The 24,148-nt window shown below is 36.9% G+C and overlaps 1 protein-coding gene across 1 annotated transcript; it reads right to left on the bottom strand.

Annotated features, from left to right (window-relative positions):
* Positions 1-8,269: 8,269 nt before the first annotated feature.
* Positions 8,270-13,769, bottom strand: LOC149018337 (ATP-dependent 6-phosphofructokinase 6-like). Its single transcript, XM_089152633.1, has 13 exons — positions 13,472-13,769; positions 12,715-12,761; positions 12,548-12,587; positions 12,166-12,228; positions 11,913-12,050; positions 11,193-11,351; positions 10,963-11,016; positions 10,664-10,732; positions 10,439-10,568; positions 9,845-10,104; positions 9,645-9,693; positions 9,379-9,533; positions 8,270-8,836 (listed from the first exon to the last, which is right to left on the bottom strand). Exons 1-13 carry the CDS (start codon positions 13,571-13,573, stop codon positions 8,630-8,632), a joined length of 1,473 nt encoding a protein of 490 aa, XP_089008759.1. The 5' UTR covers positions 13,574-13,769; the 3' UTR covers positions 8,270-8,629.
* Between the last annotated feature and the right edge of the window lie 10,379 nt (positions 13,770-24,148).

The following is a 24,148-nucleotide window of genomic DNA, read 5'->3' as shown; positions in this document are numbered from 1 at the left end:
TTTAATCATCCGGTTCGTGGATAGGTCTTGTCTTCTACAATTGGTATCGAGCTGGTTTTGTGCATTTATTTTGAGACAATGAGTGCTCATACATTTAGGGTGGAGCCATTTGATGGAGACAAATTTTGAATTATGGAAAATGAAGATGAAAGATTTGTTGATTCAAAATGGTTGTCACAAAGCATTGTTGGGAATGTAGAACCGGAGGGAATGAAAGATGATGATTGGGAAGGATGGATCTCAAAGCCATGTCTACTATTCGGTTGAGCTTGTCCAATGAGTTTTGTTTAATATTGCACATGAAAATCGGCGCGGAGTTGTGGTCAAGTTGGAGCATCTACCAAACAAAGTCTCTCCAATGAATTTTCTTGAAGAGAATTATTTTCTTGTAGAATGAGGATGGTTCAAATATTTCTAATCATTTGAATGAGTTCAACAATATACTTTGTCAATTGGAAAGTGTTGAAGAAGATGAGGATGAAGACAAGGCGGTGATTTTACTTTGCACTCTACCGAATCTTATGATCATTTAGTACGACCCTATGTTGTAGTAGGGGATTCTCTTGACTTTGATTCGGTTTGTAGTACATTACTTGCCGATGAACTCCAAGGCTTCTTTGGGAGTTCTATGGAGGTGGGTTCGGGCTATATGACAAGGGGTAGAGCAAGACGTCTGATTCTTCAAAGGGTTCTTCAAGGCAAGTCAAGACATCGATCTAAATCCAAGGGGCATGTGGCAAGTACAATTGTTGGTTTTGTGGAGAGGTGGACATCTTAAAAGAATTGTTTCAAAAGAAAGAAAATGGTTTTAATTCGGGAAATGAAAAAGGTAAAGAGATTGTTGGTGAACATTCTAAGGAGGCAAATCAGTTGTGGCTACCACATCTAGTGTTATCGAAGATGAAGTGTTGATAGTGGGTTGCAATTCGAATTTCACCAAAATTGGGTTCTTGACACCGGTGCTACACATCATATGTGCCCACACAAATCTTGGTTTAGCACATATGAGCCATGTGAGGAGGATTGGTGAAATGGGGAATAACTCATCTAGTAGAACACTTGGCATTGGGCGGTACACTTGAAGATGTTTGATGGTATTGTTCGCACACTTGAAAATGTTAGACATGTTCCGGATATGACAAGGTTTGATTTCTTTATCTACTTTGGAGAAGGAAGGTTGTAAATTTTCGGAGGAGATGGAGTACTCAAAGTTTCAAGAGGTGCTCTTGTTATCATGAAGGGAATCCGGGTTGGTCTCTTGTACAAGTTGTTGGGTAGTTCCATTGTTGATGATGTTGCAAATGTGCGGTTGACAAAGGAGATGTTTCTCTTAGGTTGTGGCATCGAAGACTTGGGCACATGAGTGAAAAAGGTATGAAAGTTTTGATGGAAAAGAAACTTATCCCAAATCTGAATTTTTTAGAGAAAGAATTTTGTGAGCATTGTGTCTATGGAAGCATCATAGAAGGGCTTTTAAAGCGGGTATGCACACAAGTAAGGGATTGTTGATTATATTCACTCGATGTTTGGGGTCCATCACCGGATATGTCTTATGGTGGTGCTCAATACTTTGTTACTTTCATTGATGATTTTTCAAGGAAAGTATGGGTGACAATTCTCAAGTCAAAGAGTGATGTGTTAATGGCATTCAAGAACTTCAAGGTTGAGGTGGAGAAAACAACCGGTAGGAGCATCAAAGTTTTGAGGACGGATAATGGGATGGAATATGCAAAGAATGAATTTGGTAATTTTTGCAAGGAAGTAGGAATCGTATGGCATCATACGGTTGTGCATACTCCACAACAAATGGAGTGGCGAACGCATGAATAGAACATTGATGGAGAGGGTTCCTATGCTTAGCAATCAAACTTGGAGAAAGAATTGTGGCCGCGTGTTACGCATGCTATCTTGTGAATAGGTCTCCTTCAATGACTTTGGGTGGAAAGACTCCAAATGAGGTATGGCATGGAACTCCTTGTGATTATTCGGATTTGAAAATTTTTGGATGTGATGCATATGCTTTAATTCCAAGTTGTCAAAGAAGCAAACTTGATCCAAAATCCAAGAAGTGCATTTTTGTAGGATATGCTAAGAATGTGAAGGGGTATCGTTTATGGGATCCAAGTACCCATAAGATCATCATAAGTCGTGATGTACATTTTGATGAATCCTCTATGTTGATTAAGGGGGTGGAAAAGAAATGTGATGAAGAAAAATCAATTGTTGAGGATACCCATGAATTTCACATGCAACCTACAAGTTCTTCAAATGAGGATGCTCATGATGAAGATGTTATGGATCTTGATAATCAAGATGTACAAGGAGAAATTCAAGAAGAGACACCTTGGTGTTGAAGAAGAAATTGTGGTACCTTTGGGAGGAAGGCCAACAAGACAAACTCGCTTGCCGGAAAGGTACAAGGTTGTGTTGATCCAAATACTCTTAGAGCTTTGGTGGCTTTAAATGAAGAACCAAGTACATTTCTTGATGCCATCAATGCGATGATGCAAAGCATTGGAAGGATGCAATGAATGAAGAGTTTCAAGCACTTCAAAAGAACAAGACATGGGATTTGGTGGAATTGCCAAAGGGAAGAAAAGCCATTGGTTGTAAATGGGTGTACAAACTCAAAAGAGGGGTGGATGGCAAGGTGGAAAGGTATAGGGCAAGGCTTGTTGCCCAAGGCTTTCACAAAAGAAGGTATGATTTCTTTGAAGTCTTTTCCCCGTTGTGAAGTTGGTGACTATTAGATTGGTGCTTGGACTTGTTGCCATGCATGACTTGGAGCTTGAACAAATGGATGTAAAACAGCGTTTTTACTGGTGATCTTCTTGAAGAGGTGTACATGAGGCAACCAAGGATTTGTTGAGAAAGGCAAAGGGAAGCTCTGTGCAGTTGAAGAAGTCCTTATATGGACTTAAACAAGCTTCAAGACAATGGTACAAAACTTTGACTCCTTCATTTTAAGTCTTGGTTACAAAAGAAGTGAATATGATCATTGTTTATACATTAAATTCTTTGATGATGGATCATATGTGATTTTAGTTTTATATGTGATGACATGCTCTTGGTGTCCAAGGATAAAACTAAAATTGAAGAGCTCAAAGGATGTTTGACAAGAGGTTTGAAATGAAGGATCTTGGTCAAGCCAAACAAATTCTTGAGTTGAGATTCAAAGAGATAGATGATGGGACTTTATCACTTTCACAAAAGTCTTTTGTGAAGAAAATTCTTGAGAAGTTTGGCAAGTGTAAAGAAAAGGCGGTTTCAACTCCATTGGGATCACATTTCAAATTATCTTCCAATGATAGCCCAAATACGGAAGATGAAAAGACCAAGATGTCTAGATACCCTTATGCAAGTTTAGTTGGGAGCTTGATGTTTCTAATGGTGTGCACTAGGCCGATATTGCTCATGCGGTTGGTGTGTTGGTGGTTTATGGCAAATCCCGAAAGAAGCATTGAGGCGCAAATGGGTGCTTGATATTTGAGGGCCGTGACTACTCTATCACATTTAGCAAAGGTGGAGAGCAAGTTCAAGGCTATGTGGATGCTAGTTATTGTGATGATCGTGATAGGGGCGATCTACAATGGGGTATGTTTTCAAGTATGGAAATGGTCCAATAAGTTGGATGTCTAAGCTTCAAGCGACGGTGGCATTATCAACTACCGAGCGGAATACTGGCGGCAACCGAGCTTGTAAAGAAGCGGTGTGCTTCAAGGTTTGATGGGTGAGATTGCATTGAATCAAAAGGTATGCATTTGTTTTGTGATAATATGAGTGCAATTTACTTGGCCAAGAACCCGGTACATCACAAGAGGACAAAGCATATATTGGTACAATATCATTACATTCGAGAAGTCATTGAAGACGGAAGGATCCAATTGTTAAAGTTGGAACAATGAGAATGTGCGGATATGCTTACCAAGGTTGTCCAAGGAGAGAGTTGAATTGGAGTTTATCTTCTCTTGGTTTCAAGAAACATGACAAGTAAGTGATTTCCATCAAGGTGGAGATTGTTGGGTTTAGTGATGAAAATCACTTTATCTTTGTTTTGAATTCAAATTTTGAATTTGGTGGGTCCCACTTAGTGTTTAACATGGGTAGGTGTTTGGTATCATTAAGAGGGCCTTGGGAGAGGTAAATGGAGAGAGAAAAGTGAGTTTCTAGGGACTTCTAAAGGGGTTTTTGTCCAAAACGGGATTAGCTTTGTAAGTCTTCTTCTTCTTGTGGTTTTGCAAGAAAAGGGTTTCTTCTCTCTTGTGTTCTTCTCCATTGCAACTCCATTGAAGCTTGAGCTTGGATTGAAGGGTTTTCTTCAAGAGCTTAAGGTGGAAGGGTATTCTAAGGAGTTTTGAGAGGTTATGTGACCGGTTGAGGTAACATTGTATCACACTCAAATCTTGTACTATTTTGAAGATTAAAATAGTGAAATCCCTCCCCGTGGATGTAGCTAATCTCGAATATTTGGGATTAGTGAACCACGTAAAATTCTTGTGTGTTGTTTGCATTTCCTTTTCATTCTTGTGGTGGTTTGTTGTTTATTTGCTTTGTGATTGTCTTTCAATTTATATTGCACAAGATCCTTGGTTATTTTGTTACTTTGGGTGATTTGTTTAATCATCCGGTTCCGTGGATAAGGTCTTGTCTTCTACATTATTAGATTTAAGAGCATTTGCATATTTCAGAAATGAGCATGAAACTGAGGTGGAAGAATAATTATAATTCTGAGATAAATTGGATGAAATGGAAAACAATGTTTCTTCCAAGAAAGGAAGGTGGTATTGGGTTTTGAATGTGTACCAGTTCAACAAAGCCTTCTTGGCCAAACTAGGATGGAAGTCGCTCTTCACTCAACCCAATTTCCTTTCGGCAAAGAATATGGAGGCAAAATACTTCCCCAATTCCTACAGTTGATAGAGAATTCCTACAGTTGGGGCTGATATAGGGCATGAGGAATGGACTATATACCCACATTTTTCTTGATCCTTGGATTCCTGGCCTTCCCCATCTATCTCATAGGACCTTCGCCTCTGAGCCCCAATTAGTGCATGATATAATTCACTGGCAAACCAAGAGTCCTTTCCACTCACCCCTCAAACATAAATGCTTTATTTTGGGGACAAATTTGGAAGATCCAAAATTTGCCAAGGATGAAGAACTTTTTATGGAGGAGTAGTTCATGAGGGTAGTCCATGATGTATTACCCACAAATAATTCATAGAAACAACTCTTTTTCTCCTATGTGTTTTTTGTGCTTATTGGAAGACCTCTATATTAAGAATTGATCCCATAGAATTCCAAGGGGACAGGTATCAGCATTCCAACCAATTGGAATGGATACACTCCATCTAGAGTTCTATGATGTCGGTTATATGGAACACAGGAAATCAATTCTTATTTCGTGGTGTAACTCCTAGTATTTCTTCTTCTATGAATTTTCTTTCTAAGTTACTAGATGAAATTCAAAAGTTTTCTTCATTTCAAATGCAGAGGTACCCAACTTAGGCAATCACCTATTCAACTTCCACAACTTGATCAGTTAGATTCTTGCTATAGATTTCATTGTGATGCAGCATGGGAATCTGATTCAAAATCTGGAGACCAAGGCAGGATTCTGTAAGATGCCTAAGGCGGTTTTGTGATGGCAAGATCAGTCTCATGTCAAGGACATTCAACTTTAGCATTGGACTCTTTCTATATTGCAGTTTCTCTTCAGCTCTCTTGAGTTCCAGATTTCAAAGTTGTAATATATCCCCTTAATGGGTTTTCTCAATCGTTAGACTAGGTTGGCAGCAGCATCTTGAGAGAAATCAATTCTACTAGAACTCAATTTCAGTTGATCTACTTTTGTTTATAAGCAGGTCAAACAGTACATATGAGGATTATCTTGCTATAGGGTTAGGAAAATTTTCTTTGAGTCATGTTTGGTGGCTTCCCCCCTCTCTCCTTGTATTGACAGGTTTTAATACCTCCGGACTTGCTCTAGAGTGTCTAATATAAGTGTATTGTTGGCCAAAAAAGCCTTCGCATCTCTAATGACATGACTAATCTTCATTGCCCATGGTTCTTTGGTTTCTTCAATTTCAATTTAATTATTTTTCAAAAAGATTCCCATCTTGAATGTGGTTAAATGCTTTTATGTAAGTGCAAACTTTTTAAAAAAAACTAATAGGAGTTGAAAAGTAAATATTAATGTAGTAGGATTCTAATTAGAATTGTAGAAGTGCAAAGTAGTAAATTTCTAAACATGTTTGACTTAATGGTATACTTTATACTATCCTTGATTTTCATGCTTGCCAAAATCGCCCTTTTAATCCACCTGGGTTGGCTTTCTCTCTCCTTCCAAAATCATTTATGGTGGTCGGATCATCTCATTCATTATTCATGTTTATGGGTTCAACTTTCGAACCCATAATCTCTACTTGGATGGCCCACTGCAGCCTTCTACTGTCACTCCGGGTTCGTGGACCTGAAATGAAGGGTTAAATAATAATTACATTAGAATGAGATACAAATAATACCTTATGAATTGATTTCTAGTTATAAATTTATAGATTTAGTCAACCTTACTTTATAATTTCCAGAGCAAATTGCACTGGTACCTCAAAATTGAATTTTCATTGGACATATTAGTTCAATTTGTCACTGAAAACCATTAAACCACTATTTTTTTTTTTTTTTTTCATTCAATTCCAAAAAATATCCTTATTAGAATATGAAGGAATTCTAATTTTGGGATGTCTGTTTTTTTTCAAAATATAAAGTAGGGGCCAATGCTTTAAGGCCTTCATTTGGGGATGTCTGTGCAATTTGCTCTAATTTCAATTACGTTTTTGTTTCTAATTGTAACAACTTTACATCATTTCAATTACATCTTTGTTTCCAATTATAATTTCAATCAATCTTATTGATTTTTAATTATGTATTTCAAATTTTTAATCAACTTTACATTATGTTAGGCCGGTACAGAGTCCGGAGATTCAATATCTAGAGATTTCAAATCTAGACTTCAAACATGGAGTTAAATTTAAAATTGTGTTGGTGGGAATGAAACGAACATCCTAAAATTTATTGATCGCGTTTTGGAGACAATTGAGCTTTTGAAACCGGATTACCATCCATAATCGTTCCCTTTCACAAACGGAATCGGTTTCTGACGGTTTCCCCGGGTCGTCTGTCCGGTTGCGTTGCCGCCTTATATTTTATTCAATCAACTTTACCTTTCACTCTAATTTCGTACATAAATGACAAAAAATCGCTGAAAAAATTGTTTGACCAAAAAGTAAAAAGACAAAAAATAGACAAGAAATTGACTGTTGACGATGTATCAACGACTTTTGGCAAAACCCATGTCGGCCATCGGTTTCATGTCGGATTACACCAAATATATTGCCAATTTTTTGTACTGTGGTTTCATTAACCCTCGTACCAAAAAAAAAAAAAAGGTTTCATTAACCCTCACACATTGTCATAGCATGATTCATTGAGTTACCTCTTTTATAGTCATCGCATTTATGAATATCAACTTTGTTTTTGTAAATCTGTACCACTATGGCTTTCCATCAATTTTGTTTCTACCTTGTACTCATAATCTTACTTGGTTTGGGTGAGTCAACAGATAAACACATTCCTAAACTCTTTCTCATAAGAATGCAACATTGCAATTCTCCCCCTTTCTTTACTTAGTGGGATAGTTGAACAATGTTCCAATTCCGTTTGAGAGAGGTGATACTCATTTTCTTTAAACATCTCTCATGGTTAGAGAGTGGCAAGATTTCCCAAAGTTCAACAACTGTATTACCTTTGTTTATTTTCCCCTCTTGAATCATTAGGCGAGGTAGGCCCAAAAAAATCATTAGAGAGTTTTGGGAAAGAAAAAAAAGAAAGAATCATTAGGCGAGAAGGACCAGGATTGCTTGCTTCATTTTTGGGTAAATAACTGCTTTCATTATTAAAGCTAATTTAAAGGCATAAACATCAGGCCTAACCCAAAAAATAAAAGCACAAACAACAACTAAAAAGAAAAGGAATCTGCCCAGTATAGCTGGACCTGGTGGTCCTCATAGAACTGCTAAAGTGGAAGAATGTAATTAATTGTCTAACCCTGTAGACTGTTTAGGTTGTGTTTCATCCGAAACCATTACAACTTTTGTCCGAATAAGCATTCATTAACTTAAGAAACCAATTTGCAAGCCCTTTCCTCAATTTATGGTTTTGTTTGTTGGGGGAAAACTCCCACTCCCAGTACAAGACAAGGCATAGAGCTGATACGGCTGTGAATAAACAAAGATGGGTTCTGATAAAAGGTAGAAAACAAGGCAACTAAATTGAAAGACTATGGCATTAACATATTTCAAGGGCATTTGTATTATCTTGATTCAGATGATGTTTACATAGTGAAACTCCAAGGGCAAAAAAGTATAACTAAATAGAGTAAACCTGTGCAGGCAAATACAAACATCCCTTTAAATGTTACAAAGCTAGATTGATAAAAACAGCTCCACATAACATTAAAGAAGAAAAACATACTCACAATCCCACCAAAACTCAGGTGGAGCATTGTAGATGAATTGAACAGCTTCCTGAAGAAAAACAAAAGCAGCTCCACAAGATGGTCCACTAGTTCCTACAGATGGTGGTTCTCTTGGCTCTCAAACTTGTCATCTTTAGCCGCATGGCATTCACCTTCCAGGAGTTGTGATGGTTGTTCTTTGACTTTCTTGACTCGTTGAGTATCTACTGCACTCAAGAAGCTTGGCTGGTTTGTTGATGCCAACAATCTTGCCCACATCCTGTCAGTTATCACCACCTTGTTCTGTCTCTCAATCACACGCTGCATCAAACCAACAAGGAGTATTACAATAAACTACCATTATTTACTAATAATATTGTGGCAGGTATTTACTTAAGTCACTGGATGAACCAAGAAGACCCTGCCTACTGGCTAAAAGCAACTCACATTTTTACCTGCCACTATCTTCAAACTCCAAAATTTTTATTTTTTCTAATAAAAATTTAAAAAGATGTACAACAAAAAGAAAGAGGGATAGCCCTCGTGTAGGGAGACGTCTTTTTCCAAATGCAATGGTAAAGGTAAAGGTAAAGGCAACCAACTTCATGCTACAACTAACAAACATCATGGACCAGGAGCCCAGTGGTGAGTCTTCAAATGGTCTAATATGATGAAAAAAGCCCAATTTACTCAGACCACACTCCAGCAATGGCTCACTTATATAGCATATATATCCTCCATAGAGTATCAGGAGAAACTAATCTGTGTACTTGCTATTTTAAGTAATACTGAGTTTTTTTCAGTATAAAAAAAATGATGAAAAAAGCCCTCTTAATGATTATACGCACATAAAAGGTACCCACCTGGAATGGTATGTAAGCATGTCTAGTGTTTACAGGTCCAACTGTGAAGCCTGTGTACCCAGCCATTGCACCATGGATGGCACTCTGAGCAAGCAGTGTGCAGTAGACATTGTCGGATGCATTGCTAGGAATGGCACGGATCATATATGTAGGATCTGCCAGAAAACAGAGATACCACTTGCTTACATCAGACTCTTGTATGTATAGGTACTATAATTAGAGAAGACATTGTAAAAGAGAGAAACAGAAACTCTCACGTCACCAACCTATATATTTGAGGTTGATGGGCATCTTTTGTGTTTTTTTGAAATGATCCTACAATATGAACAAAAAGAAAAAGGATATAAGCCAGTCTGATTACTTAATCAAGAAATAGATCTAAGATCAGCAGCATGTACATGGCCACTCACATTTGTCAACAATGGGGATGGGATAAGACAGCAACTTCTTTTCAGAATAAACAAACCTTGATTTTCTGAGACATCCACAAACCAACATCTTGGAGTAACTTGTTTCCTGAAGCATCCTTCTGAGAATTTACGGCTTCAGAAAGAAGATCTTGTCCAGCACCTTCAGCTATCACAATAACCATGTGCCCATTTTCTTTTAGACACCTCTCCATATATTCAAAAAGCCCACCTGATCCATCTAGATAAAATGGTGATTCTGGTATCAAGCAACAGTCTACATCTCGGCTGGCAAGAGTTGCATACATTGCAATGAACCCTGTACCAAATAAAAGCATGTTCAATTGCAGCATTGGTTGTAAGATTACTTGGAAACAAGATCAGTAAACCACAAACTCAAAGTGCATAATTGTGTATATGCCTGGATCAACAAAATAATTGTGAGCTCTAAATCTTTCGAGTCGCATGAGCAACAGTGTTGTTACAAACTTCACTGGCATTTCATCCTACTTCAAGAGGTCCAAGCATAAAGGCCTCTTCCTCCCACAATTCATACTACAATGATTTTTTTTCACAATGACATTAATGGAGATGGTGACTTCTGGTGTTCCTTGACTTGAAAGTGGACGAAAACATTACATATCAAAACTCACCACTATAGCGACCCATCAACTTCACAACACCAACACCATTCTCCATACTTTCAGCTTCAACATGTGCTGCATTAATGGCACGCTGAGCTTCTTCAACCGCAGTGTCAAAACCAAATGACTTGTCAATAACCTGAATTAAAAAAATTCGACCATTGTTATTAATGATGACAATAAGGAGAGACCTGGAAGAATAAATTTCACCAATTGGCAAGGCAAGAGAAGTACCGGAATGTCATTATCAATTGTCTTCGGGATTCCAGCAACAGCAACTTTGAGACCACGCCTTTTAATTTCCTATGTAGCAGAAAACAAGGATATTAACCGATAAAATAGCCCACACACCCCACCTAAAAAAATAATAAAATAAAAATAATCTGTGCTAGCCTTTCCAAATTAGGTCACATATGCCAAGATCCTCATATAAGTGAGCCTAGATTGGGAAAGCAGGAGATATCCAAGCAATGATATGGCGCACCTTTCATAGCTAATGGTAGATGAAATTTCAAGTTTATCAAAAAAATTACCTCAAAAATAACAGAGGCCCCCTTTTGAGTCCCATCCCCTCCAATTATGTACACCTGGAAAACAGAAAGGTATCAACTAAAATCCAACACATAGCCCAGTGAAAAAGAAGTATCACAAATGAAAAGCTCTTATCGTCGTGAATGAAGAAACTGATACATATGAGAAGCATTGATCATCATGAATGAAGAAACTGGTAAGTGTATACAACAGACCCATATCCTCTATGTACCTGATTAATTCCACGGTCCTGAATGCTATCCACGATCTTTGAGGTATCATGGCCTCCTCGTGATGTTCCAAGCATGGTGCCACCTCGTTTATGTATGTCATTGACAATCTTTGGTGTTAAGGGAACAGTATTTCGAGAGTAAAAGCCACTGTATCCTCCCTACATACAGCACCACTTCCATTAGTTGAATACAAGCATTCACTAATTGAAGCTACAAAAGTATCTTTGGCAACGATGAATGCACCATCAAAATATATATGTTCTGAGGTGTGACAAAGTATCTACCTTTAGTTCATATGTTAATACGTAACACAGATGCGAGTTTAAATCCAGCTTTATGATGCTTCAGATAGGTATTTAGGCAAGAAGGAAAAGAAAGAAAAAAACAAATAAATACTCTTTAATAGTTCTTCTTTCGAGCTTCCAATATTAAGGAGTTTAGTAGATAATGCAGAACTATCATCGCAAGACAAAGCCAGTTATAAAATAAAATTGATATCTTTGTATATGAACCTGTAGCTAATCAGATTAAAAGACCATCCGCTTGTATCTAATATTTATGATTTAGCTTTCAGGAAAGACAAATATATCCAACTGCAATTTAAGGTTTCATTCACTCTGTGTGTCTGAATGTGTGCAGTATTCAATATTAACCATGCTCATCGAACAAGCAAAAGAATATGCCGTGAAGATGGAAATATTAAAAATGCAATGACTCACCTCTATACCAAGTACTTTATTGACACCATACATGTGGTAAAGGCCACACACTATTTCTCTGATCACTGTATTTAGCCCCGGGCAAAGACCACCACATGTTACTATACAAGCATGCACTTCATCTGACTCAAAATACACCTGAGCAATTGAAAAGAGTCTCAGCAATGAAGTGTTTCATAATTCAAAATTGCATGTAAGCGAGTGAATAAGACTTATCGTTAAAGGTATGTAACTGTTACTATACAAAGTATACCTTTTGACGTGGTCCAGCACGTCGAAAATGTATTCCTCTTGGACCATCTTTGTGAACCACAGCCTGCATAACAGGGAATGTTAATCTTAAATAACAGAATCAAGGCCTTTAATAAGTCAACATGCCATATCACTAATCAGTACTAGATATGACCTCCCACCCCTAGTGGAACTAACTATCACCAAAACATTAATGCGAACATGAGCATCATGTGATCAGGCAGCTTGTGCTTAATAAATAGTAAAAACTTTCCCATACTTAAACAGGCAACTAGTTAATTAATGAATCAAACGATAACCCAAGTGGATCTGCCTATGAAAAACAAAGATTTGGTGGGAGAGGGAGGCTTAGAAAGTGTGCCAGTGATCCGAAAGAGATTCACCTTCTCGGGAACGGTATCATCCACGTTAACAAAGTATTGCCTGTTGAACCCAGAAAATGCTATTAATGAATCATCGTTTTCAACAAAGATCATTCAAAAGCAAATTGAATAGAATGTCCAGCAAGAAGAAGAAGAAATTAGCTAGGAAGACAACATAAGAGCCTTACTTAACAACCGAGTACGCAGGATTGTCTTGCAATGGATTGTGAAAGGTCTGTAAGACAAAAGGCATACGAATAAAAGATTATGAGAATTTCCTTCCAGTTGTTCCAAAAGCAAAAACAAAAAGTAAGGGATTCATCTGCTGATCCATTCCAACATCCATTTCCCCAAATCTAGTAAAACTAGATAGTGAACACATTTATTTTAGGACAATTTCGTACCAAAGTAACAATACAAAAATCACACTAACATACGAGTTTAAAATATGAACAAAAACTAAAAATCTTCTTCAAAGGAGACATTTTTATGGAAACAGGATACAACTTTTCCAATAAACAAGTTCAGAAATCCGTTAAACTAGTTCAAGCTTGCGATGGAATAGAAAAGACGGAAATGGGGAGTGAAGGTAGTTAAGTTCATGCGGAACTCCAAATTTTCACTCCAAAAATAGCCTGCACGTTCCTTCTGATCTAAAAATACTTTTTTCCAGAGGAGATTTTAAAAAAAATATGAATTAGAAGCCTAAATCTACGAGTTCAACCAAAACGTTACATATTAAATCCATCCAGAGTAAATATATCTAAAAAGGAAATCAATCAAAAGAACATCTTTTCAATGAAGAAGAATACTCTTGACAGAAGTGAAAAATAATAGTTAAGGAGTGAAGCATTTACAGAATCAAAGTTAAGTGCAAAAGCAACAAATAGATCAATCACAGATTAGATAGAAAAAACATAGAGAAACAGAGAAAGAAAACTGTACAGGGAGATCCGGGATGTAATCACATAAGTGAGGAACATCTTCAAGAATGTATCCGGCTGGTCCGGTGACGATCTTGGTTTCCAAATCGCAGGACAAACCCATGGAATCTCCTGGAGTTTGAGTTTGAATGAAGAAAATGATTTGGAAAAAGCTGCGTTTCTGCTAAGCTGCGTGTCTGAAAACTCTTGGGAAGTGATTTCCTTCCATTTCGCAGTTCCTCAACTTTCGGGTTCGGAGTTTTGGTTTTCTCAGGAACCAAACGAGATCTGAACTCCACGTGGCTATTCTTAAAGATATGTTTTAGGAAATAACTAATAAGCGGTTTCGAGAAATGAAATCTGTCAAAGTGGAAAGCGGCGCAAGCTGTTTTCTGAGATCCGGTGGACAATGTCGAAAACCGCTGTCGTGAAAACTGCTGCCCAAACGCGGCATAACTGAGAACACCCACTGGACCGGGTGTTAATAAACAACTAAAGTTACATGGGCCAGAGCCCACGGCACAATCTAGAAATTTTGAGGTCAAATAGCCCATTGAAGTTGACAGGTTTGTTGTGTTGCAGGGCATTCCATGTCACAGGTGCATTACCTTATCCACTGATCTTGTTTTGAATCGTCAGATTTAAATTTTGGATAAAAAAATTAAAATTTTCTTTTTGAATTAAATCTATTTTTATAAGATGTGAATTGGGTGCTGCTTTGCTATGCACTATTTATGACGCTACTATAGAAAATACTTTATTCGAAGATGGTGATAGTGGAAACACATTCCGTGCTTTTAACCCGACTCAAGGTGGAGGACTTATTCCATGGTTACTGCTAACAACTTTTGGTCCCCAAATCTTTGAGGTTGTTTTTTCCAATAAACGTACTACAATAAAAGAAAATAAATAAAAGAAATACTTACTTTTGCCCTCTTATTCTATAGCCTAATTACTCATTTATCCCTTATACTTTTTTAAATTATTAATCCAATTTTAGGCTTTTCCTGTAAATATTGATGCCTCCCCTGCCATTAAGCTTCGTTAGTTAAGTAATGATATAGATTTTTGGGTATGATATTACTTGCTTAGACTTTATATTAAATTATATTATTTTCCTTAGTAATTAGGGAAAAAAATTAATCTTAGGCTCTCTTGAGCATAATTTATAGAGATTTTTATGACTTATTTATCAATAATGGATAATGATGATAGGTTATGAGTTATAAATAATAATCTTATGATATGGGATTGAGTAGTTAAGTTCTGTATTTTTACATTTTTCTTTTTTTATGTTTTTGAATATCAATACTCAAGTTGTAAGTGATTCTCCCTATTCATAAATGGGGTTTCAAGCTTGTGTGTTTTCGTGATGTTATATATAAAGAGCAAAGAATCATTTCCACTACCATTAATTTGAGAAATATTTTAGTCTTCAACTGTATGAGTTCTGTGAGAGATGGCATTAACTTCTCACTGTAAGATGTAATAGGAATCCATGGCATTCCCTTTTTACAATTATGTGAGAGGCCTAAGATATCTTCTATCTTCTTTCACTCTCTCATTTATAGGTCAAATGTCGAGTATTTCTCCATCTTATGCATTATTTTGATGTTTTTGTTTTATCCTTCGAATTGCAATTTCATTTTCTAACTATTATCATTGTGATGGGTTATCAATGACAGAGTCAGTAAAACTTAAAGAAGAGGTGAGAAGGAAGAAATGAGCATCAGTTAGATAGCATGTCAACTTGCACACACAAATCATCAGAAACATTAAAAATAATAAAATGATATATATATTTAAAACATAATAACTTGCAATTTAAACTAATAATGAAGTTGATCATTAAGCCATACCATTAAAGATGCATAAAAAGTATGGTTATAGATTTTCAAAGTGTCAAATTTCAATCAGATCTTCAGTTCAAGAATGGGGATTCTTATCCGCTCAAGTACCAGAAGCTCAAGTGCCTCCTTTGATGATGGACATGTCTCCATTTTCATCCTACGATCGATTATTTCCATTCCCTTAACCTTAGTATTTATTTTGATTTTGATGGCATGTATGTGTTGTTCATGGTGGCTTGATTTTGATTCACAGGTTCTTACTCCAAATGTTCTTGATATAAAGGTTGTTCTTCCAGAGGTTGATGAACACCACCATGTAATTGATATAATGGCTTTGCATGTTTTTTACGGAAGGTGTGCTTTTGAGCAAGATATAATGGCATATCATCCAAAAGCATTCAATTCTACTAGTAGTTTTCTATTTCACTTGTTTTGTTTATGATGAACTTTGGCAGTGTGTAGAACTTGAATGGACATTAACAGAACCCCAGAAAGATGAGTGAATATAATTCTTAGGTTTGTATCATTAGAAATGAACAAGATAAAAGAAGCCATGGATTTGCTCTCAGTAATGCTGATGTTGCACGTGAGGTATTGTTTTCCAATTAAAGCTTGGATTTCATGGTGCTTGGTTTGACTCCTATTAGTGATGGATTCTCTTAGGACATGCCCCGCGATTATACATGCCCTACTTTCAATACTAACCACCTTACTTGTCCATCTTGCCCCCCCGTGTCCGTGTGTGTGGGCTCTTTTTTCCAAACCCCAAATCCCTTTCTTTCCTTCTTTTCCCTTTGCGTCGGTCCCTTCGGGGCTCTTCTTTTCTTACCTCATGGTGTTTACTCTCGTCTTCCTCTTGGTTTCCCTTTTTTCTGGACTTTTTGGGTTTATGGGTTGTTTTTTTTTTAAGAGGCTAACTTACTTTCCTTGGCCTTCCGGGCCGTTCCTCGGTTTTTTGTTCCGGGCCCCCCTCTTATTATTTAGTTTTTTATTTTATTTTATTTGTACTATTTATTGTTGACATTTCAATTTAACACTACTTTGTTGACATTGATTATATTACCATTTTCACAAAATATGCCAAGTGCATATCTTTTTCCCCTATTAATTACGTTCTTAGGATTTATGTTCTATCTTGGCTCCTATATTTGCTTCCTCTTACACATGCAGATTTTTTAGGTTGTTACTGAATCCTTGACACATAAGGAGACCCCAATCCCTTCAAAGTTTGCAATACCCATGCCTGTTTTCTATGTATTCCGTAAAAGTAATGCTCCCAAGAAGAATGCATCTGCATACCATACAAAATTGGAGGCTATATTACCTGACATGATAGAGTGCTTCAATGATCCACTGCCAAGGCTCTTAAGGTATATACCTTGGAAATGTCTGCTTGTTTTTGTGCCAACATTTTCTTTGCCATATATATATATATAAAAGACACCAAAGAAGACAGATTTGAAATCCAATCCAAAATCAGTAAAGGATCCATCCAAAGGAGAAGAAAAACAAGAAACTGCAAGTTGTAGTTGCACAAAACTAAATGAAAGATCATGTTTTGATTGATTCGAATATGTCAAGTCACACTAAGATGATTCGTATTGTTGATCTCGACTTACCAGCGGAGGAGAGGGTTTGGCTCCTCTCCAAGGAGAATAGCTATCAGGGAGTGCCCAGTGAATTTGAGAGCTTGCCACGTAGATTATTCTGATCCAAGGGCTAGGATAAATATCTATGATTTACCCAAGTGAAACCCATGACACTCGTATTGAACTAAAATCCAATTAAGCTGCTCCAATGAAGACATAGCTGCAAACAAATCCAAATATGCAAAGGCATTGCAGATCTACGGCTCATTCTCCATGGTCTACCTTAGGTGTCGCAGATAAGATGAGACCCTTCCAACTTGCTTTCTTCTTCTTTGTCATTAATGGCATTTTCAGAATCCTTAGCTGCTCAGATTGATACACATGCATTGGAAACTAATATGTATATTATGTTACAAGGACTAGGGATGGGGGGATGGATTAACCTTTGATGGGTATTCTTTGTTTTTCCTTTTCATGATAGATTAGAGTTCTTATGTAGTTGTTTTTTATTTTTCGTTTTTGGGTGGGTGGAATAGAATAAGAGATTCAAGATAGTTGCAAGAGCAAAGGAAGAATAAAATGGCTATCCTTCTAAGGAGTATGGAATCAAAGACATCAATTTATTGAGACAAAAAGATGAAGACATTGCAAGAGCAAACAAAAGACAATGGAGTTAGAAGAATGACTCCATAAGGTTTCAATTTAACTCGAGTGTCATGGGTTTTTACTTGGGCAAAATATTGGTGTTTTCTCTAAGCCTTTGGATCAAAATAATCCACCAAGCTAGCTCTCATAAGTCATTGGGCACTCCCTGGGAGATATTCTCCCTAGAGAGAAGTCGAACCCCATAGGAGGAGATGGGGGTGTTTGATGCAGTTATGCTTCCTAATCGGACTGGAAAGAGGCTTGACTTCAAGAGAAAGAATTAACCCTGAGAAAAGGGCACACGGGTTCACGTATATTTGTGTTTCGTATTTTTGTTTGGTTTTAGGGTTTGCAACACCCTAGCAGCATTATTCCACACGTGGGAATCTCTTTTGGATGCACTTTAGAGTCAAAAGGGGACTAGCATGGAAAATTTTTCTTTTCAAAATTTTAAACCAAACAAAATATTGGTCATTGATCATTATATTTTCTTATTCATACATGCATTGTTGGTACCTTTAAAGGTGGGCAACGCCCATGCACTTTAATAGGACCCTTTTCTTTTCATTTTTTATTTTATTTTTAATCTGGTCATCATCAACCAGTCATAATGGCTGGGGGTCTATAGGCTCGGGAGGAGATTTGAACGTGTGGTAGAGGCAAAGGTCTAAACTCATGACTTCCTTGGACTTACTACCTCTTCTACATAAGGACTTCTAATAGTGGTAGTTTTACACCACAATTTGTAATAAACCCAATATGATATCCAATCCAAATAGGACCGCTTAATGAAACCATTGATTCGTCTATAAACCATATCAACAACAAATGGCAAGTTATGTCATTAGCACTAGTCAGGATTAGAAATGCACCTAGGTATAAGTGGGGATAAATATTCTTCCTTCATGGGAGTATGGGATCCACTAGATCTTACTTGTGGTGCATCTGACATGGTGGTGCTTATGGTGTCAACTGTTGGATGTACGCTACGTGGATTTTGTTAAATCCCAACCGCTCAAAACATGCTTTGACTCATGTTAAAGAAAAACTGGTTTTATTTCACTTAAGTTGGTTAAATGTATACATATTGTTTTGAGCGGCTGAAATTTAATGAAGTCATGTTACATGCATCCAACAGTGGGCACCATAGCACCACAATGTCAGATGCACCACACAAGCATGATCCAAATCCATTAATTTGATGCAGAAACTCATGATCTTAGGTGTGGGATTTACACCCAATAGATGGTTTAGGTTTGTCCCCTCACTGGCATTCATGGGGGAGCATGTAGAACAAGAATGGAGAAGAAGAGAGAGAATTTATATCATGGCTTCATTCCTCTTATTTACAATATATATTATGCTCTCCTCTCAAACCCTACAATTTTGATCATATCCTTACCCAGCATACCATGCCAAATCCTAACAGAATTCCCCTTTCTCCCCACAATTATTCACACATAACATTGCGGGTTGGTAGGCTGCATTCAATGGTGGGCACCATAGGCACCACATTTCAGACGCACCACACCAAGCACGATCCAAATCCCTTAAATAGATGCAGAAACTCATGCTCTTAAGTGTGGGATTTACACCCAAAACGTGGTTCAGATTTGTCCCCTCACTGGGCACTCATGGGGGAGCATGTAGAACAAGAATAGAGAAGAAGAGAGAGCATTTTTGCAATAGGTTCTCAACAAGCATTATGCTCTGTGTGAGGATGGTAGCTGACATGGCCATGGTGGTCTCCCTTGTTGCCACATTGGTTGCTGGTAGAGCCTTTGTGGTTGCAACTGGCACATCAGTCATAACAGGGATTTTTATTTGTTGCAGCGGTTGCAACATGCAGCCAACGGTTGAGATTTTCCACCTGTACAAAATACGATCAAACAGTCTCAATCAAAATTTCAGGGGTTTAATTATAAATATAATTTTCTTATTTTACATTTAAGGGTTTTATGCATTACAAATTTACAAAAGGAAATCCCATATTCTACCGACTCTAATCTCTCAATTCGCAAGCCCTAGATTGGGGCTTCTCGAGTACAATTCTTTCGAAGATTTATCTTTATTCCTGACAGAAGAAACAAAGTTCAGGCTTCATCACTACACCTAGAGCAATCAAAGTTATGATCTTTACAGTTCCAAATCCGTGGGGTTTTGGGAGAAAAATGGCCGGAGTTTGAAATGATTTCTCCGACTATAGAACAAAGCTAAAAATTCTCTATAAAAGGCACATACCCACTTTACAGAACGACCGAAACAAGTGCAGCTTGTACAAAACCTACGATAGATCCATCATGTCAAAGATCTGAATCCATCTTTGACCAGTATCCTCTCCCAAATCAAGGGCCAAGTTCCATAGACATAGGCAATAGTATGGCTTTGTCCTACGACGTTGTGACAAAAGCCTTGCTTATGGATTTTTTTTGAGTTGGGAAGGGATGTATCATATGGAATTCAATGTTGCCATTCAAGGAAAAGGAAGGCATTGGACAGTAACTCTAGCCACATTTTGCATATCTGAACCATGATAGCCCTAAAGAAAAGGGTTGTCTGGCCGTCGTTGAGAAGTTTCCGTTGCCGTCCAGTTGCTTTGTGTTGAGTGAGAGAAACCAGTGGAACCAGGAGTCATTGTTGTGTAGAAAAGCTAATGCATCACTGTTGTTGCATATATGTTTATATTTTTAGAAGATTTGGTGCTTGTAACTTGGGATATTTGGTGTTTTGATGATTCAACTTATATTCTGGAAAGGATTGGGTATGAAAAGGCAAGAAGTTTGAGTGGTAGGTTATTGAGGGGTACATTCCATGGTGGGAGATTACGTTCAGATTAGAGGATTCTTTGCAGTCTTAGAGGATGCTTTGTTGTTGCATATACGTTTCTATTTTCATTATGATTTTTGTATTATTTTCAATAGAAATAAGGCCATAAAAAATCATACCAAATATTTCTATTTATGTTTATTAGTCCAATGATCATAAATCTAAACTATACCAAAGAGAGTCTTATTCTCTAATCAAAATAAAGAGAGAAAAGAAAAAGAAAAAGAAAATCTTGTTTTCCTCTCTTACCTTGCTAAAAAAAAAAAAAACTTTCTTCCTCCTCCTCTCAACAACCCTAAACCCAACTCCTTCCCTTCTTCCTCCCTATATGAAAATCGAAATTTTATTTACTTACTTTATAATTTTGTGCTATTTATCAATTTTTTTTATTTACTTTTCAATTTGATGTTATCAATTTAAGTAGTTTTTACTTCCAATAAGTTTTTATGCATTTATTTTCTAATTTAACATTATAAATGTTGATAATATATATTTTTTTAATTTCTTAATTCTAGAGGGGTAGAATAGACATTAAACATCTAATAATCTCAACACTATTAGAACTAAGAAGAGCAACAATAATTTTATAAAGAATAAGGTCTCTTTAGTAATTAAGCTATAGTACTAGGGACAATAGTAATTATCCTTAAATAAAAATTTGGCCCTATGAACTCAGGTTTGTTAACATGTGGAACAACAATCCCAGGTGGGCCAGGCCTCGGCTGAAGTCTTGGAATTGCCCAGTTTACTATGGACTTAATACTTGTCTAGTTCAACCTTAATTTTTTATCTTTTAATTCATGTAATATTTTAGGAGTCCCAATCCCAACTAATATTGAATCTCGAGTGAGTTGTACTCTTCTCACACATTTACATCATATATTTAGGAGAGCATCCATCTCTCTTTTTTTATTTTTTTTGTGGAAAAGGCAATTCTTATATATTGAAGATGGAGGTACTCTATAATATACCACAAGTCAGGATCGAACACATAACTTCTTTACTAAGAAGTATTGGTCTTATCAACTAAGGCACCCATGGTGGTAAGGCAATCCTATGGTGGTAAGGCACCCATCTCTTAATATTAATAAAGTCAAACATAAATGTTCAAAGATGGACCATCTCCTAAATATGTTGCTAGAGAAATGTGAAAAAAGGGAGGGGAGAGATTGGGGATCCCACCTCATATTTTAGGGCTTCAATATAGTATGTTATCTAATGCCAAAAAAAAATAATAACAATAAATAAATAAATAATGTAACATGTTATCAAAGCAAGGCATATTTTAAAGAATGTATTGGTACACACCTTGCCCCGCCCTTAAACTCAAACAAGATTTGGATTCAAAATTTTGATAATGACTAACTCCGGGTGGCCTGATTAAGGTTAGGGAGTGTGCCCATGCGAGAGGTATATATGGTAGACTTTTGAGTCTAAATTTAATAAGCGACCTATCTAGAGTATCAATATGATATATGCAGGGGTGCCAATCCTGATCAGCCATTTTGGATTGGTTTTGATTTGATTTACTTAGGGATTGAGTTACTTAAGTGAATGAGAGGGCATTTTAGTCTTTTTACAAGTATAAGGTTATATGAGTCATTTAACCATCAAACTTAATAGTCAATGGCTGACTATTAATTTTTAGGTAAGTTGCATTTTTTGAAGTTGAGCAAAGTGGACGCCATTCAATTTAGCCCACTTAAGTGGGCAATTAGGAATTTGAGGCTCACTTAAGTGGGCTCTCTCCAAAAAAAACTCTTTAATTTAACGAAATCTCTTCCAGTGGGCGGTGAGAAACTCTATCCATAGATCCAATAGAAAGTTCAAATCTAGTGGTGGGCATCTTGTGAACGGACCCTGGCCAAGGTTTATGGGAAAAAGCCCATGCTGAGTCTAACCTGGCTTGAGATTTGGGTTTGGCTAGCCCAAGCCCAAGCCAATCAGAACAGTTTAGGCCTGAAGATGGGCTTGGTTTTCTTGGGTGATGTTGGGCTTGTTAGAATGTATTAGAATGAGACATCAAATCCTGATAATATCATCATATCATCAATAAACCCGCATAAATTCAATATATTGGCTCTTGGATTGAAGAGTTGTTAACGTTGGTCACCCAGAAGCTATCAATCTAAGCCCATTCCAAATTAACCTGTTGATATTGTGAGCCCAATAAGGGCCCAAATTAACACCATAGCCGCCGGCAGCGATTTGGAGATGATGGCCAAAAATACCGGTAGAGTAAGGGAGAAGCAACTAATAAAGCCTGCGTTAGAATTAGATAAACCTAACATCATCTAATTTTGGGGGCCCACCTGATTCGTATAAATATGTCTCAAAATCAATTGAATAGACTAATAAAATTATGTGTGACCGCAAGTTGATGCGTGTCAAACAAAAATACAATCTCTTTAAAAAAAAAACGTGGTCCTATGAATAAAAAAATACATCTATAATAGAAAACTATTAAGGGCTTTTTTTGTTTGATGGATAAAAGGAGAGGAAAAAGTGGTGAAACCTTGTGAGTTTGTGAGTATAGATCTTATATATTGTTGGGGAAGAAATTTTACGTGTCTTTGATCCGAGCATCTTTACTCCTATTGCTCTCCTCGATCAAATAGATATTCGGGAAAAAATCACCTAAATTAATAGGCATTGCATTTCATAGGCTTGGGAACCATTTTGATGAGCAATTACTATTCTTTTTTATTTAGATTTTGTCTATTTCTTATCTTAATGTTTCTCTTCTAAATGTTGTTATGTTGAAAGTTGCGTTTTTAACGAGGGAAGGCTCTTCGTATTGCAGAGAGGTATTTGCATAAGCATGCAGTTGATTATAGTATACTTCAAAGTACTATTAATTTCGTATGAGATTTTTGCATATCTGAAAACACATTGATCATTTTAATCATTGTAGGAAGTTTTGGCAAATTTCGGCCGAAACTTGGCAAAATTGGCCCTGTTTGATAGGTAGCGAAATAAAAAATGAGGCGAAAGAATATTTGCTAAAGTTGCTCGAAAATCGGCGAGTTTTTGGCGAATTGATAAAACACAAGCGAAAGTCGCCAAAACTTAACGAAAACTGAGATCTAGTTGCCGAAATCATCGAATTCTTTCTTGATAAACCACCTCCTTCCTTTCTCTCTCTATGCAATATCTCGTGGATTTCCATCACCCAACGTCATGTTTGGCTGCCCAAAGTAGTTGTTGCCATTGCTACTGTTGCTGCAATTGTACTCGAAGGAACTGTTACCGATGTCTTCTTTTCATTCTCCTCCATATCTGATGTGGCTTTGACGAGATCAACGAAGAGATCAACAAATCAATCCGATGTTTCTTCAACAAAGCTTTGTCACCAACTACCTTCTCCTCCAACAGCTCTCTTACTCGGAAGCATATAGTACAATAAACTGCTCAAAACCTTGTCTCATCCCGTGAGAATTAAGCACCTTGCACTTTATATGAGTTACCGAAAACGTCAGTAAAATCTTGCTGAGATTTCGCACCTTGATTTTACTCTGAGTTGTTCTAACATGAAAACCACACTGCCAGATGTGTTGTTTTTCCTTTTTCTTTTCATTGTTGAGCAAAATTGCATTCTAAAAGATGATACTTCTCTGACAAGAATGAAAAACCGTATTTTAGGAGAAATTTGCTTTTCTTATTGTTTGAAAAAAAAAATAGAGAGCCTTAAGAAATAATTTATGTAAAGCAGCTTTCATTATATTGCTGACCCAATGACCATCTTGCAATGAGAATCAAAGGGTTGATTTGTTTTATATTTCCAGTGAA

This window comes from Hakea prostrata, chromosome 4 (assembly GCF_041222555.1).
Source record: "Hakea prostrata isolate BN-2017 chromosome 4, UWA_Hpros_2, whole genome shotgun sequence".
Classification (NCBI taxonomy): Eukaryota; Viridiplantae; Streptophyta; class Magnoliopsida; order Proteales; family Proteaceae; genus Hakea; species Hakea prostrata.
This window is presented reverse-complemented; position numbering and strand designations above follow the sequence as displayed.

Coding starts and splice junctions, on each gene's coding strand:
- LOC149018337 (XM_089152633.1), bottom strand. CDS start 13,573: ATGGGTTTGTCCTGCGATTTGGAAACCAAGATCGTCACCGGACCAGCC. Junction 10,733..10,962: donor GGGCCTCTGTTATTTTTGAG/GTAATTTTTTTG, acceptor TCTGCTACATAG/GAAATTAAAAGGCGTGGTCT. Junction 9,534..9,644: donor CATCAACCTCAAATATATAG/GTTGGTGACGTG, acceptor GTTTTCTGGCAG/ATCCTACATATATGATCCGT.